This window comes from Scyliorhinus torazame, chromosome 14 (genome assembly GCF_047496885.1).
Source record: "Scyliorhinus torazame isolate Kashiwa2021f chromosome 14, sScyTor2.1, whole genome shotgun sequence".
NCBI classification, from domain to species: Eukaryota; Metazoa; Chordata; class Chondrichthyes; order Carcharhiniformes; family Scyliorhinidae; genus Scyliorhinus; species Scyliorhinus torazame.
In genome coordinates this window covers 211,935,009-211,953,192 of record NC_092720.1, presented here as the reverse complement: position 1 = coordinate 211,953,192, position 18,184 = coordinate 211,935,009, and the positions used below count along the sequence as shown (strand labels likewise).

At 45.0% G+C, this 18,184-nt stretch overlaps 1 protein-coding gene across 1 annotated transcript in view; it reads right to left on the bottom strand.

Annotated features, from left to right (window-relative positions):
- Positions 1–417: 417 nt before the first annotated feature.
- The window catches only part of cyp21a2 (cytochrome P450, family 21, subfamily A, polypeptide 2), a 36,174-nt gene continuing 18,407 nt past the window's right edge, over positions 418–18,184 (bottom strand). The window contains exons 9-11 of the mRNA XM_072475617.1: positions 17,521–17,624; positions 17,211–17,416; positions 418–1,840 (exon numbers count right to left, since the gene is read on the bottom strand). Coding sequence (XP_072331718.1) covers positions 1,376–1,840; positions 17,211–17,416; positions 17,521–17,624 — 775 coding nt within the window. The 3' untranslated portion in view covers positions 418–1,375. The remainder of the gene's footprint in view (positions 1,841–17,210; positions 17,417–17,520; positions 17,625–18,184) is intronic.

The following is an 18,184-nucleotide window of genomic DNA, read 5'->3' as shown; positions in this document are numbered from 1 at the left end:
ATGTGGGCAAGTGGGACTAGCTGAGCGATAGAAACCGGGCGGCATGGACAAGCTGGGCCGAAGGGCCTGTTTCCATGACTCTATGACTCAATGAGTTGTCCCCAGTGTCCCGGCCAATATTTATCCCTCAATCAGCAGATTATTTGGCCATTATCATTGTTGCTGTTTGTGGAATCTTGCTGTGCTTGCCTTGGCTGCTGTGTTGCCCAGAGCACAACAGCGCTTGCTCTGTGAACGCGCGCTCTCAGCTGGGAAATGTTTTGGGCCATACTGAGGTGTTGCAGGATATGCAAATGAATGAGGACACAGACTCTCTCAAAGATCCATGGAAACTCCTTGGAGAACCCAGGAACTCACCCTCGCTGTGACACAGGGATACAGCAGAAGAAGATTCCAAAGCTTGGTCGTGGTTCCAAATATTCAGGGCACTCAATTTATTCACAGATACAAAGTAACATTCATTCCTCCTTCCCTCAGTCTCACACCCGCTCCATTTCCCAAAACAATTTCAAAGGAATTCAATCTCCACAAGCAAAATCAGCAGGAGAAAGAGAGGGGGGGGGAGGGCGGAAGGAGGGTTTGCGTGACAAAGGTAGAAAGAGTGAGAGGAGAGAGAGGGAGCAGAGAAGAATGGGAAGCGACCGCAGGAAGGAGAGAGGGAGGGAAAGGGAGGAAGACAGGAATGGTTGGTTTAAAGGTGTGCGAGGGGTTAGAAGGTGGAAGAGAGGGAGGAAAGTAGATAGAGAGAGACGGTGGAAGCGAGGACGTGAGATGGAGAGAGAGAGAAGGTGGAAGAAGGAGTGAGATAGATCAAGAGAGAGAGAGAGAGACAAGGTTGAGGAGAAGAAAGGGGATAAAGAGAGAGAGAAAGAGACAGTGGGAGAGAGGAAAAGAGACAAGAGAGAGAGACCAGGTAGGGGAGAGGAAAGGAAGTAAGAGAGACAATGTGGGAGGAAAGGAAGGAGATAAAGAGAGAGATATGAGGTGGGAAAGAGGAAAGAAGATAAGAGAGAGGTGGAGAGACAAGGTGGGAGCGAGGGAAGGGGATAAAGAGCGAAAGAGGCAAGGTGGGAGAGAGGGAAGGGGATAAAGAGCAAAAGAGGCAAGGTGGGAGAGAGGGAAGGGGATAAAGAGCAAAAGAGGCAAGGTGGGAGGGAGGGAAGGAGATGAAGAGAGAGATGGAGAGACAAACTAGGAGAGAGGGAAGGCGATGGAGAGAGAGGAGGTGGGAGAGAGGGAGGCCAATAATTAAAGAGAGAGAGAGGAGGTGGGAGAGAGGGAAGGAGGTGAAGAGATAGGTGGGAGACAGGGAAGGTGATTAAGAGAGAGAAAGAAGAGGTGGAGAGAGAGGAAAGGAGATAATGAGCGAGAAGTATTATTTCCCAAACCGAAACCCAATGCCTCCTTTCGTGCGAGTGAAGGACTGCAGTCGGCCAGCAATGGAGGTCAGGGGTTGGACTATCTTCTCCTCATTTGCCAAGCCCTCAGCATCCAGAGTGCCACCGAAGGGAGCCTCGTCCTCCTCCATCTCAACCTGCTTCTTAGTCAGGGGGACCCTGACAGAGACCCCTGCTGCTTGTTCCTTCACATCCTCGGCCTGGGTGCCCAGAACCCACTTCTTACTAACCCCCCGGCTCTCGAGCTTCTCTCCATTCAGATGGCCCTGGAGCCATGGCCATGGAAGGAGCTCCATGAGCCAGGACTGTGGCTTGGAGTGCTCATCCTTCGTTACTCCAGCCGAGAAGCTATGATACTGTATCGAGGTTCGAGCAGATACCAGGGCACTGAGATACAGGGCTGCCAGAGCGATGGCTGGCATCTGAATGGGCGACATATTCATCTAGAAGGCAGAAATAGACAAGAGAGCAATTTAAATGTCAAATTCCAACCACTGCACTGTACTAAAACAACTTTTAATTACTTAGAGACTTGCCGAACCCCTCGATTAGATTCCAGTCTATAACTCACTCCCAGGCACCTGTTATTCTATATGTAAACCACCCCGAATCCATTCGATTAGATTCCAGTCTATAACTCACTCCCAGGTACCTGTTATTCTATATATAAACCACCCCGAATCCCTTCGATTAGATTCCAGTCTATAACTCACTCCCAGGTACCTGTTATTCTATATATAAACCACCCCGAATCCCTTCGATTAGATTCCAGTCTGTAACTCACTCCCAGGTACCTGTTATTCTATATATAAACCACCCCGAATCCCTTCGATTAGATTCCAGTCTGTAACTCACTCCCAGGTACCTGTTATTCGATATATAAACCACCCCGAATCCCTTCGATTAGATTCCAGTCTGTAACTCACTCCCGGGTATCTGTTATTCTATATATAAACCACCCCGAATCCCTTCGATTAGATTCCAGTCTGTAACTCGCTCCCAGGTACCTGTTATTCTATATATAAACCACCCCGAACACCTCGATTAGACTCCAGTCTGTAACTCACTCCCATGTCACTGTTATTTTATCTATAAACCACCCAAATCCTTCGATTAGGTTCTGTCTGTAACTCACTCCCAGGTATCTGTTAGTCTATATATGAATCACCCCAAATCCTTCGATTAGATTCCAGTCTGTAACTCACTCCCAGGTATCTGTTATTCTATGTATAAACCACCACGAACCCCTCGATTAGATTCCAGTCTGTAACTCACTCCCTGGTGTCTGTTATTCTATATATAAACCACCCCAAACCCCTCGATTAGATTCCAGTCTGTAACTCACTCCCGGGTGTCTGTTATTCTATATATAAACCACACCAAATCCTTCGATTAGATTCTGTCTGTAACTCACTCCCGGGTATCTGTTAGTCTATATATAAATCACCACGAACCCCTCGATTAGATTCCAGTCTGTAACTCACTCCCGGGTGTCTGTTATTCTATATATAAACCACCCCAAACCCCTCGATTAGATTCCAGTCTGTAACTCACTCCCGGGTGTCTGTTATTCTATATATAAACCACTCCAAATCCTTCGATTAGATTCCAGTCTGTAACTCACTCCCAGGTTTCTGTTATTCTATATATAAACCACCCCAAATCCTTTGATTAGATTCTGTCTGTAACTCACTCCCGGGTATCTGTTAGTCTATATATAAATCACCCCAAATCTTTAGATTAGATTCCAGTCTGTAACTCGCGCCCAGGTACCTGTTGTTCTATATATAAACCACCCAAAATCCTTGGATTAGATTCCAGTCTGTATCTCACTCCCAGGTGTCTGTTATTCCAAATATAAACCACTCACAATCCTTTGATTAGATTCTGTCTGTAACTCACTCCCAGGTGTCTGTTATTCTATATAAAAGCCACCCCAAAACCTTTGATTAGATTCCAGTCTGTAACTCACTCCCTGGTATCTGTTATTCTATATATAAACCACCACCAATCCCTCGATTAGATTCTGTCTGTAACTCATTCCCAGGTACCTGCTATTCTATATATAAACCACCCCAAATCTTTTGATTAGATTCCAGTCTGTAACTCACTCCCGGGTGTCTGTTATTCTATATATAAACCACGCCAAATCCTTCGATTAGATTCCAGTCTGTAACTCACTCCCAGGTGTCTTATTCTATATATAAACCACCATAAATCCTTCGATTAGATTCTGTCTGTAACTCACTCACAGGTACCTGTTATTCGAAATATAAACCACCCGAAATCCTTCGATTAGATTCTGTCTGTAACTCACTCCCAGGTGTCTGTTATTCTATATATAAACCACCATAAATCCTTCGATTAGATTCTGTCTGTAACTCACTCCCAGGTACCTGCTATTCTAAATACAAACCACTCACAATTCTTCGATTAGATTCTGTCTGTAACTCTTTCCCAGGTATCTGTTATTCTATATATAAACCACCATAAATCCTTCGATTAGATTCCAGTCTGTAACTCACTCCCGGGTGTCTGTTATTCTATATATAAACCACGCCAAATCCTTCGATTAGATTCCAGTCTGTAACTCACTCCCAGGTGTCTGTTATTCTATATATAAACCACCATAAATCCTTCGATTAGATTCTGTCTGTAACTCACTCCCAGGTACCTGTTATTCTATATATACACCACCCGAAATCCTTCGATTAGATTCTGTCTGTAACTCACTCCCAGGTGTCTGTTATTCTATATATAAACCACCATAAATCCTTCGATTAGATTCTGTCTGTAACTCACTCCCAGGTACCTGCTATTCTAAATACAAACCACTCACAATCCTTCGATTAGATTCTGTCTGTAACTCTTTCCCAGGTATCTGTTATTCTATATATAAACCACCATAAATCCTTCGATTAGATTCCAGTCTGTAACTCACTCCCAGGCACCTGTTGCTCTATCTATAAACCACTCACAATCCTTCGATTAGATTCTGTCTGTAACTCATTCCCAGGTATCTGTTATTCTACATATAAACCACTCCAAATCCTTCGATTAGGTTCCATTCTGTAACTCACTCCCGGGTGTCTGTTATTCTATATATAAACCACTCCAAATCCTTCGATTAGATTGCAGTCTGTAACTCACTCCCAGGTGTCTGTTATTCTATATATAAACCACTCCAAATCCTTCGATTAGATTCCAGTCTGTAACTCACTCCCAGGTGTCTGTTATTCTATATATAAACCACCATAAATCATTCGATTAGATTCTGTCTGTAACTCATTCCCAGGTATCTGTTATTCTACATATAAACCACTCCAAATCCTTCGATTAGGTTCCAGTCTGTAACTCACTCCCGGGTGTCTGTTATTCTATATATAAACCACTCCAAATCCTTCGATTAGATTGCAGTCTGTAACTCACTCCCAGGTATCTGTAATTCTACATATAAACCACTCCAAATCCTTCGATTAGATTCCAGTCTGTAACTCACTCCCAGGTGTCTGTTATTCCATATATAAACCACCATAAATCATTCGATTAGATTCTGTCTGTAACTCATTCCCAGGTATCTGTTATTCTACATATAAACCACTCCAAATCCTTCGATTAGATTCCAGTCTGTAACTCACTCCCAGGTGTCTGTTATTCTATATATAAACCACTCCAAATCCTTCGATTAGATTCCAGTCTGTAACTCACTCCCAGGTGTCTGTTATTCCATATATAAACCACCATAAATCATTCGATTAGATTCTGTCTGTAACTCATTCCCAGGTATCTGTTATTCTACATATAAACCACTCCAAATCCTTCGATTAGATTCCAGTCTGTAACTCACTTCCGGGTGTCTGTTATTCTATAGATAAACCACTTCAAATCCTTCGATTAGATTGCAGTCTGTAACTCACTCCCAGGTGTCTGTTATTCTATATATAAACCACTCCAAATCCTTCGATTAGATTCCAGTCTGTAACTCACTCCCAGGTGTCTGTTATTCTATATATAAACCACCATAAATCCTTCGATTAGATTCCAGTCTGTAACTCACTCCCAGGCACCTGTTGCTCTATCTATAAACCACTCACAATCCTTCGATTAGATTCTGTCTGTAACTCACTCCCAGGCACCTGTTGTTCTATATATAAACCACCCCAAATCTTTTGATTAGATTCCAGTCTGTAACTCACTCCCAGGTGTCTGTTATTCTATATATAAACCACTCACAATCCTTCGATTAGATTCTGTCTGTAACTCACTCCTAGGTGTCTGTTATTCTATATATAAACCACTCCAAATCCTTCGATTAGGCTCCAGTCTGTAACTCACTCCCAGGCAACTGTTGTTCTTTATATAAACCACCCCAAATCTTTTGATTAGATCCCAGTCTGTAACTCACTCCCAGGTATCTGTTATTCTTTATTAGAAACCACCCGAAATCATTCGATTAGATTCTGTCTGTAACTCACTCCCAGGCACCTGTTGTTCTATGTATAAACCACCCCAAATCTTTTGATTAGATTCCAGTCTGTAACTCACTCCCAGGTGTCTGTTATTCTATATATAAACTACTCACAATCCTTCGATTAGGTTCCAGTCTGTAACTCACTCCCAGGCACCTGTTATTCTACATATAAACCACTCACAATCCTTCTATTAGATTCTGTCTGTAACTCACTCCCAGGTGTCTGTTATTCTATATGTAAACCACTCCAAATCCTTCGATTAGGTTCCAGTCTGTAACTCACTCCCAGGCACCTGTTGTTCTATATATAAACCACCCCAAATCTTTTGAATAGATTCCAGTCTGTAACTCACTCCCAGGCACCTGTTGCTCTATCTATAAACCACTCACAATCCTTCGATTAGATTCTCTCTGTAACTCACTCCCAGGTATCTGTTATTCTACATATAAACCACTCACAATCCTTCGATTAGATTCTGTCTGTAACTCACTCCCAGGTATCTGTTATTCTATATATAAACCACTCCAAATCCTTCGATTAGCTTCCAGTCTGTAACTCACTCCCAGGCAACTGTTGTTCTATATATAAACCACCCCAAATCTTTTGATTAGATTCCAGTCTGTAACTCACTCCCAGGTGTCTGTTATTCTATATATAAACCACTCACAATCCTTCGATTAGGTTCCAGTCTGTAACTCACTCCCAGGTGTCTGTTATTCTATATATAAACCACTCACAATCCTTCGATTAGATTCTGTCTGTAACTCACTCCCAGATGTCTGTTATTCTATATATAAACCACTCCAAATCCTTCGATTAGGTTCCAGTCTGTAACTCATCCCAAGCACCTGTTGTTCTATATATAAACCACCCGAAATCATTCGATTAGATTCTGTCTGTAACTCTTTCCCAGGCATCTGTTATTCTATATATAAACCACCATAAATCCTTCGATTAGATTCTGTCTGTAACTCATTCCCAGGTATCTGTTATTCTATATCTAAACCACCATAAATCCTTCGATTAGATTCCAGTCTGTAACTCACTCCCAGGCACCTGTTGCTCTATCTATAAACCACTCACAATCCTTCGATTAGATTCTGTCTGTAACTCACTCCCAGGTATCTGTTATTCTACATATAAACCACTCCAAATCCTTCGATTAGATTGCAGTCTGTAACTCACTCCCAGGTGTCTGTTATTCTATACATAAACCACTCCAAATCCTGCGATTAGATTCCCGTCTGTAACTCACTCCCAGGCAACTGTTATTCTATATATAAACCACCCCAAATCCTTTGATTAGATTCCAGTCTGTAACTCACTCTCTGGTATCTGTTATTCTATATATAAACCACCACGATTCCCTCGATTAGATTCTGTCTGTAACTCACTCCCAGGTGTCTGTTATTCTTTATTATAAACCACCCGAAATCCTCCGATTAGATTCTGTCTGTAACTCATTCCCAGGTACCTGCTATTCTATATATAAACCACCCCAAATCTTTTGATTAGATTCCAGTCTGTAACTCACTCCCGGGTGTCTGTTATTCTAAATATAAACCACTCCAAATCCTTCGATTAGTTTCCAGTCTGTAACTCACTCCCAGGTGTCTGTTATTCTATATATAAACCACCATAAATCCTTTGATTAGATTCTGTCTGTAACTCACTCCCAGGTACCTGTTATTCTATATATAAACCACCCGAAATCCTTCGATTAGATTCTGTCTGTAACTCACTCCCAGGTGTCTGTTATTCTATACATAAACCACCCCAAATCCTTCGATTAGGTTCCAGTCTGTAACTCACTCCCAGGTACCTGTTATTCTATATATAAACCACCCGAAATCCTTCGATTAGGTTCCAGTCTGTAACTCACTCCCAGGCACCTGTTGTTCTATATATAAACCACCCCAAATCCTTCGATTAGATTCCAGTCTGTAACTCACTCCCAGGCACCTGTTGTTCTATATATAAACCACCCGAAATCATTCGATTAGATTCTGTCTGTAACTCTTTCCCAGGCATCTGTTATTCTATATATAACCCACCATAAATCCTTCGATTAGATTCTGTCTGTAACTCATTCCCAGGTATCTGTAATTCTATATATAAACCACCATAAATCCTTCGATTAGGTTCCAGTCTGTAACTCACTCCCAGGCACCTGTTGCTCTATCTATAAACCACTCACAATCCTTCGATTAGATTCTGTCTGTAACTCACTCCCAGGTATCTGTTATTCTACATATAAACCACTCCAAATCCTTCGATTAGATTGCAGTCTGTAACTCACTCCCAGGTATCTGTAATTCTATATATAAACCACCATAAATCCTTCGATTAGGTTCCAGTCTGTAACTCGCTCCCAGGCACCTGTTGCTCTATCTATAAACCACTCACAATCCTTCGATTAGATTCTGTCTGTAACTCACTCCCAGGTATCTGTTATTCTACATATAAACCACTCCAAATCCTTCGATTAGATTGCAGTCTGTAACTCACTCCCAGGTATCTGTTATTCTATATATAAACCACTCCAAATCCTTCGATTAGATTGCAGTCTGTAACTCACTCCCAGGTATCTGTAATTCTATATATAAACCACCATAAATCCTTCGATTAGGTTCCAGTCTGTAGCTCACTCCCAGGCACCTGTTGCTCTATATATGAACCACTCACAATCCTTCGATTAGATTCTGTCTGTAACTCACTCCCAGGTACCTGTTATTCTACATATAAACCACTCCAAATCCTTCGATTAGATTGCAGTCTGTAACTCACTCCCAGGTGTCTGTTATTCTATATATAAACCACTCCAAATCCTTTGATTAGCTTCCAGTCTGTAACTCACTCCCAGGCAACTGTTGTTCTATATATAAACCACCCCAAATCTTTTGATTAGATTCCAGTCTGTAACTCACTCCCAGGTGTCTGTTATTCTATATATAAACCACTCACAATCCTTCGATTAGATTCTGTCTGTAACTCACTCCCAGGTATCTGTTATTCTACATATGAACCACTCACAATCCTTCGATTAGATTCTGTCTGTAACTCATTCCCAGGTGTCTCTTATTCTATATATAAACCACTCCAAATCCTTTGATTAGGTTCCAGTCTGTAACTCACTCCCAGGCACCTGTTGTTCTATATATAAACCACCCCCAATCTTTTGATTAGATTCCAGTCTGTAACTCACTCCCAGGTATCTGTTATTCTTTATTAGAAACCACCCGAAATCATTCGATTAGATTCTGTCTGTAACTCACTCCCAGGTGTCTGTTATTCTATATATAAACCACCATAAATCCTTCGATAAGATTCTGTCTGTAACTCACTCCCAGGCACCTGTTGCTCTATATATAAACCACTCACAATCCTTCGATTAGTAATCTAGCATTGTAGCACAGTGGTTAACACTGTTGCTTCTCAGCACCGGTATCCAAGTTCGATTCCCGCTTGGGTCACTGTCTCTGCGGAGTCTGCACGTTCTCCCCATGTCTGTGTGGGTTTCCTCCGGGTGCTCTGGTTTCCTCCCACAAGTCCCGAACTCGGGGTGTTAGGTGAATTAGACATTCTCAATTCTCCCTCTGTGTACCCAAATAGGTGCTGGAATGTGGCGACTCGGGGCTTTTTACAGTAACTTCATTGCAGTGTCAATGTAAGTCTACTTGTGACAATAATGAAGGTTATTATTAATAATCTGAGGCAAGTGGGATTGAGCGTACTGAAGGAGATTGGTACTCACCATGTTGAGACAGAGTTCTTTAGCAAAGTTTCAATCCTGACTCCTCTCTCTTCCAAGGTGCAGTTTGCCTCGCAGCCCTTGATGCCATCCTGACCTTATATTCTGTCCGCGTTCTCTGTAATTGCCTCCCACAGAAGTCCTCCTCGGAAACTCAGGCATCTCAATGCTAAGACAAGCGTCCGGTCAACCTTTCCAAAGGTACATTCTTGCAACTAGGATACTCCTTGTGAACAGAAACCTTCCTGTCAGGCCAATCATCCTGATTATCTTAAAGTTAGGCCGACGTTCTGTTAATTGTTTTGCTTATCTTTCAAAGTGTTTCTTAAGCCCCAGTACGTCTCTATGGAAACTTAATGAAGCTATAATACGCATCTAAAATTAATTACCTAGTGCCCGAATTATTTCTGTTCATGCAAAGATTTGCTTCCGTCCGTTCTGATCTTGAAGGACAGCACGGCTGCCCTTATTGGAATGAGTCCTCCAAGGAGGGGAGCTATCCCATCATCCAGTATGTGGGCAGCACGATGTGTCTGGGGATTGGCTCCGAATCTACCCCATGTACTGTGGAGATGAACAATGTCTCATTGTTGGTTGAGCCTGACTCTCAGTCCTGAAGAAAAGTGTATCCCAGACTTGCATTTACCAAACATATTTAAGGTCGGCCTCTCCGAGGACAATATCAAATGGGTCTGTGTTCTCTGGAGAAAGGTGGTATAACCGATGGTATAACCGATGTGTATAAAATTCAGAGCGGCTTGACAGGGCAGACACCGAGCGGATGTTTGACCTGGCTGGGTAATCTGGAACTAGAGGTTGTCTATCCCAGGATACAGGGCTGGCCATTTTGGACTTAGGTAGGGTGCCTGTGAATTTTGGGGATTCTCCGCCCCAGAGTGGTGTAGCCGGTTAAAATGGCTAACTCCAGATTAGAATGGCCAAACCCCGATGTAAAATGGCGAACGGAAGAGGCTGATGGGAAAATTAGCCAAGAGGACTCAAACAGACAGCTGCAGATAAAACAGTGTATTCGCCTCTGGGGAAGCCAGACCGAATCGATACCTGCAGCCATCAACACAACAACACCCCAGCCATCTGCATATTAATCAGCAATCCCCGGGAACAATATGCTACAAAGTAGAAACACAAAGCCAACCCAGACTTTTCGGCGCCAGCAGGAGCTTACACAAAGAGAGGGGAATGACCACCGCTCGATCAAGGAATCGCTCCAGCATTGGAGAATATCGAACCAAGTGACTGGGACCAAGTCCAATCACTTGGAACCAGGTACAGTGTCCGCCCCAAAAGGCGGGAAGCCCCTGGGGACTATAAGAATAGGGGCCAAATTCAAATCGACCCTTCTTCTTCTCTCCGCACCCTTCGAGACCCTTCTGCTGACCCTCTACAACAGCCACAAGAAACAGTAAGTCTTACTCCAACGCTCGCTACGAGATAGGCACTCCTGACTATCGACCTGTACCAGCTTTGAATTCCACAGGCTCAGAACCCGTATGAAAGGCCATTCGTTTCCCTGACCTGGTGGGCCATTTCCAAAGTTAAGTATTGGCCTGTTAGTTGTAGGAAGTAGCTTAGAAGTAGAATTAATGTATAAGTATTGATTGCTGTATATAATAAATGTGCGTTGATTTTACTCTTGCTAAGCGGTGTGTTGGATTATTGATCATTACTCGGACTTGAACCACGTGGCGGTATCAGAAAGATACCTGGCGACTCAAGAGCAAAGGTGATAGAACAAGAGCAATTAAACTAAGGCTAAAACGAGCACCAGTGGATGTTCAGTGGTTACAAAGAACAAAGAAAAGTACAGCACAGGAACAGGCCCTTCGGCCCTCCAAGCCCATGCCGGTTGAGTATGTTCAAGACGTATGGGGCAGCACGGTACCACAGTGGTTAGCACTGTGGCCTCACAGCGCCAGGGTTCCAGGTTCGATTCCCCGCTGGGTCACTGTCTGTGCGGAGTCTGCACGTTCTCCCCGTGACTGCGTGGGTTTCCTCCCACAGTCCAAAGACGTGCAGGTTAGGTGGATTGGCCACAATAAATTGCCCTTAGTGACTAAAAAGGTGAGGAGGGGTTATTGGGTTACGGGGATAGGGTAGAAGTGAGAGCTTAAGTGGGTCGGTGCAGACTCGATGGGCCGAATGGCCTCCTTCTGCACTGTATGTTCTAAGACTGAGATGCATTGAGTTTTAGACACGAAGACGATCGAGGTACATGGGACATTCAGCCCATCGGGCTGGCACTACCATTCAATATGATTGTGGCTAATCGGACAAGTCAATTCCTTATACCCACACCACAACAATAGCGTAAAGGGTCATTGTTAATCAGAAATCTAGCAATCCTTACCTTAAACAATGACTGATCTTCCACAGCCCTCTGAGGTAGGGAATTCTGAAGATTCACAACCTTATTGCTAATGTTGTGACAGAAGCAGGAGTAGAATTAGCCTCTCCTGGTTCCACAGTTCAATTCGATCACAGCTGGCCAAGAACCACGCTCCCTCCCTTTTCTGCAACATTTCAAATCTGATGGCCAAGATTTATACAGGTTGCCGATTGTACTGTGAATTATTCATTTCAAACTGAGAGCACAATTCCCCTGTGCATACTAAGGTCAGAGGTGTCAGTGCTAAACAATGCAACATCAACCCAATGTTTGGCCTCCAGATTTTGCACCGAGTGTTCCCAGGCCAGGAACGTCAGGAACCAGGAACAATATCCGTCTGGTTAAAAGGATGGATAAAAGTGTCCAGCTGCACAGGGCAGGTCTCTTCCCTATAGGTGTGAGGGTGGGAGTGGGGGGTGGGGGGGGGGGGATATTAGATTGCCCAGGCAACCGAGAATCTTCCAGGATCAGCCTTGATTCCCCAGGAATTAGAGGTTATCTCCTGGTCATTGTTGCGAGAAATCCCAGGATAAAAAAAACAAAGAGCCAGCACAATAGATTGGAAGTGTTGTCGCTGCTGTCAGGTTAGGAAACTTGGTGCCCACACAGCAGGATTCAGCTAACAGCAATGCAACATGAACTCTTTTGTTTCAGTGTTGGCTGAGGGATGAATGTGCGAGGGGATCTTTCACGTGCAACTGAGGGGCTGGCACAGCCTCTAAATCATAGAATTTACAGTGCAGAAGGCGGCCATTTGGCCCATCGAGTCTGCACCAGCTCTTGGAAAGAACACCCTACCCAAGCCCACACCTCCACCCTATCCCCATAACCCAGTAACCCCACCCAACACTAAGGGCAATTTTGGACACTAAGGGCAATTTTAGCATGGCCAATCCACCTAACCTGCACATCTTTGGACTGTGGGAGGAAACCGGAGCACCCGGAGGAAACCCACGCACACACGGGGAGAACGTGCAGACTCCGCACAGACAGTGACCCAAGCCGGGAATCGAACCTGGGACCCTGGAGCTGTGAAGCAATTGTGCTAACCACTATGCTACCGTGCTGCCCTCCTCTGTTTGAAGTCTTGCCCGAGAGATGGCACCTCAGGCAGTGCAGCACTCCCTGCACTGGAGTGTCAGCAGAGGTAGGGACTCCCTGCTTTCTCAAGTTGTTCAACACTTTGGTTTTCAAATTATTAATTATTGGAAATGGGTTTTAGAAAAGGCTGCCCAGCAACCAGGAAGCATTGCATCCGATCATAAGAGGGCAAAGTCTTCCAGCTGTCCACCGGCGAGATCTTCCATTCCTACCGATGGTGCACCCGCACCGGGGGTTTCCCAGCGAGGTGCGGTGGTTTGAACGGGAAATCCCACTGACAGCGGCAAAATCAGAAGATCCCAACGCTGGCTAACGGCGACTCTCACCACTGAGAAACACGCTGTGGAGAGGTCAGAGAATCTTGCTCAAAGATTCTGTCCAACTCCTGATTGGCCATGTTGAGTGGCCAATGGCAGGAGCGTGTGGGGAAGATGTGCCAAATGGAGGTGGAGGAGGTCATGTGATCAAATCCCCAGGTATACGCCCAATCAGAGATGCCAGGCCTACACAAACCCGCCCACCCGCTGCCAACTGCCCACAGTTATTGATGATCCATTTGATTGGTGGGAAATTTAGTGGGATTTGCTGAGGGTATGTGTCCCCTTTTCCCATAGTTACTTCCCTGAATCCAGCAGCCCTGCACCCTTCCAACCCCTCCCCTGCCGCATCATCGGGAGTAACCCATCAGCACAAAAATGTACCAGATGCTCAGATGGACCAATGCCAACCAGCACATTTCAGTATGTAGCATTTATTAAACACAAGACACGAAACAATTGTCATTTTTTTATTGCCTTAATGGGATGTGGGCACCACTGGTGAGGCCAGCATTTATTGCCCAACCCTAGTTGCCCTTGAGCAGGTGGTGTCGAGTTTTCTTCTTAAACCGCTGCAGTACCTGAGGTGTAGGTACACCCACTGTGCTGTTAGGGATGGAGTTTGACCCAGCGACAGTGAAGGAACGGCTGATATATTTCCAAGTTGGGGTGGCGAGTGACTTTGAGGGGAACCTCCAGGTGGGGGTGATCCCAGGTATCTGCTGCTCTTGTCTTTCTAGATGGTGGTGGTCGAGGGTTTGGAAGGTGCTGCCAAAGGAAACTTGGTGAATTCATAGAATCTCGACCGTGTAGAGGGAGGCCATTCGACCCATCGAGTCTGCACTGATTCGCCGAAAGAACACCCGACCTAGGCCCATTCCCCCACCTTATCCCTGTAACCCCACCTAACCTTTGAACTCTAAGTATGGTACTAAACATGGCAAGTTTTGGGAATCTTGTAAACAGGGATATTGTGAGCAGAGGCAAAAAGAAAAAGGAGCATTTGTAAGGGCTAAATGGCTGGGAACAGACAAAGCCCATGAGGAATATAAGGAAAATAGGAAGGGACATAAGCAAGGAGTCAGGAGGGTTAAAGGGGGCCACAAAAAGTCTTGGAAAACAGGATTAAAGAAAATCCCAAGGCTTTTTGTACGTATATAAAGAGAAAGAAGGTAGCCAGGGAAAGGGTTGGCCCACTCAAGGACAGGGGAGGGAATCTATACGTGGATCCAGAAGAAATGGGTGAGGTACTAAATGAGTACTGTGCATCAGTATTCACCAAAGAGAAGGACTTGGTCGATGATGTGTTTGGGGAAGGGTGTATCGATAGTCTGGCTCACATTGAGATCAATAAGGAGGAGCTGTTGGGCATCTTTAAAAACATTAAGGTAGATAAGTCCCCAGGGCCTGATGGGATCTACCCCAGAATACTGAGGGAGGCTAGAGAGGAAATTGCTGAAGCCTTGACAGAAATCTTTGTACATTCACTGGCTACAGGTGATGTCCCAGAGAACTGGAAAATAGCCAATGTTGTTCCTCTGTTTAAGAAGAGTAGCAAGGATAATCCAGGGAACTATAGGCCGGTGAGCCTCAAGTCAGTGGCAGGGAAATTACTGGAGAGAATTCTTCGAGGCAGGATCTACTCCCATTTGGAAGCAAATGGACGTATTAGCGAGAGGCAGCACGGTTTTGTGAAGGGGAGGCCGTGTCTCACTAACTCGATTGAGTTTTTTGAGGAAGTGACGAAGATTATTGATGAAGGTAGGGCAGTGGATGTTGTCTATATGGACTTCAGTAAGGCCTTTGACAAGGTCCCTCATGGCAGACTGGTACAGAAGGTGAAGTCATGCGGGATCAGGTCAGCTGACAAGATGGATACAAAACTGGATCGGTCATAGAAGGCAGAGAGTAGCAATGGAAGGATGCTTTTCTGATTGGAGGGCTGTGACTACTGGTGTTCCGCAGGGATCAGTGTTGGGGCCTTTGTTGTTAGTCGTATATACAAATGATTTGGAGGAAAATGTCACTGGTCTGATTAGTAAGTTTGTGGATGACACAAAGGTTGGTGGAATTCCCAGAGTTGAGGGGGTTGGATTATGAAGAGAGGTTGAGTAGACTGGGACTGTACTCGTTGGAATTTAGAAGGATGCGGGGCGGGGGGGGGGGGGATCTTATAGAAACATATAAAATTATGAAGGGAATAGATAAGATAGATGCGGGCACGTTGTTTCCACTAGCGAGTGAAAGCAGAACTAGGGGACATAGCCTCAAAATAAGGGGAAGTAGATTTAGGACTGAGCTTAGGAGGAACTTCTTCACCCAAAGGGTTGTGAATCTATGGAATTCCCTGTCCAGTGAAGCAGTTGAGGCTCCTTCATTAAATGTTTTCAAGATAAAGATAGATATTTTTTTAAAGAATATAGGAATAAAGGCTTATGGTGTTCGGGCCGGAAAGTGGAGCTGAGTCCACAAAAGATCAGCCATGATCTCATTGAATGGCGGAGCAGGCTCGAGGGGCCAGATGGCCTACTCCTGCTCCTAGTTCTTATGATCTTATATTTATGAATTGCGGATAGTGATGAGGACTGTCAGAGGATACAGCAGATACAAATTGGTTGGAGACTTGGGCAGAGAGATGGCAGATGGAGTTTAATCCGGACAGATGTGAGGTAATGCATTTTGGAAGGTCTAATGCAGATGGTAAATATACAGTAAATGGCAGAACCCTTAAGAGTATTGACAGGCAGAGGGATCTAGGTGTACAGGTCCACAGATCATTGAAAGGGATAACGCAGGTGGAGAAGGTAGACAAGAAGGCATACGGCATGCTTGCCTTCATTGGCCGGGGCATTGAGTATAAAAATTGGCAAGTCATGCCGTAGCTGTACAGAACCTTAGTTCGACCGCACAATCGTCCACTATTGAACAATATAGTGGTCAATTCTGGTCGCCTACCAGAAGGATGTGGAGGCTTTGGAGAGGGCACAGAAGAGATTTACCAGGATGTTGCCTGGTATGAAAGGCATTAGCTATGAGGAGAGGTTGGATAAACTCGTTTTGTTCTCACTGGAACGACGGAGGTTGAGGGGCGACCTGATAGAGGTCTACAAAATTATGAGGGGCATAGACAGAGTGGATAGTCAGAGGCTTTTTCCAAGGGTAGAAGAGTCAACTGCTAGGGTATATAGGTTTAAGGTGCACAGGGCAAGGTTTAGAGGAGATGTGCGAGGGAAGTTTTTACACAGAGGGTAGTGGGTGCCTGGAACTCGCTGCCGGAGGAGGTGGTGGAAGCAGGGACGATAGTGCACTCATTAGGCAAGTGGAGAGTATCCCATCACGCTCCTGACTTGTGCTTTTAGCTGGTGGACAGGATTTGAGAGGTCAGGTGGTGAGTTACTCGCCTCAGGATTCCGAGCCTTAAACACCTCAATAAAATCACCCCACTCTCATTTTCAGTCAACCCTATAGTTTGGCAGCACAGAGCATTGGTGAGCACCTTGCTCTCTTGCCCCCTCTACTGGAACAGTGACTCGGACGCTGATTAATAGAAAAATAAGCAAAGCGACTACACAATGAAATCAAGAAGCAAATGTGAAGGATGTCAGCTCTTCAAATCCCCTTTACCCACCCAAATCCGCCATCATTTAACCCTTCCCCCACAACCCCTTTCTCAAACCTCCAGTCCCAACAACAAGTGTCCAGCCTTTGGAATTAGATGTGTGTGAGCACTGATCTCCGTACAATCGATACGGGGAAGGGTTTCACCTTCAGCAGGATTCCAGGCTGTGTGCGGAGAGCTGGGTGATGTACATCCTTCACCGGCAGGAACTGGAAATTCTTCAGGAGATACGCCATGAAAATGAAGAGCTCGACCCGAGCTACCGGCTCACCGAGACAGGTCCTGGCCCCAGCCCCGAACGAGATGACGCTCTGCAAGTTCTGCTCGCCATCAGCCGACTCCAAGAAACGTTCTGCAATAAAACACATCAACCCTCAGTTGTCAGGCCCAATTTTAATCCAAACTGTGTCTGAAATCTGCTCGATCAGTCCCAATGCATTTATCAGTGCTCATTACCTGGTCTGAAGTGTGCCGGGTCCGTCCATTTGCATTCATCCTGATGAGCTCCAAACAGGTTGATGATGACATTGGTTCCCTTTTGAACAAAATAACCTGCAACACTTCAGGGGGGGAAAAAACACTCGTTAAACCGATCTTGACAAAGATTCCCTACCGCTAAAAAAGAAAACCCACCCTTGTGTTAGCAAAGTCCATCTCCTGGACTGCTTTCCATTGCCTGAAGGAATCGGACAAGAATGTTCCAGAATAGTCTTTGTCTTATTGGCCCAGGGTTTTGTTTTCCCCGCCGAGGAGATCACATGGCTGTGTTGGGGGTGCGAGGGTGGGGGTAGAAGGGAATGGGGGAAGGGTAGGAAATGTCTCGCTCTGTTGCTTTGGCCATCACAGGGCGTTGGAGTCTTCATTGACCAACTGATTTGCCTTTGCCCATTAATTCCGCAGGCTCCTACCGCAACAAGGCCCGGGCGTGACGCTAACCCATTCCATCGCCGGCGGCCTACTTCCAGTCCCATCACGTTGCCCTTTTGTGCCCCTGCCACAGCGGAGGCTGAACCTCTCACCCCCACCTTTGTTACCGCCGGGTTGTTTATTTAATAACGGATATTTTTCTTCAGCGTCAAGTGAGGAAGGGATGAGCTAAACTGCACTATCTTTACATCAA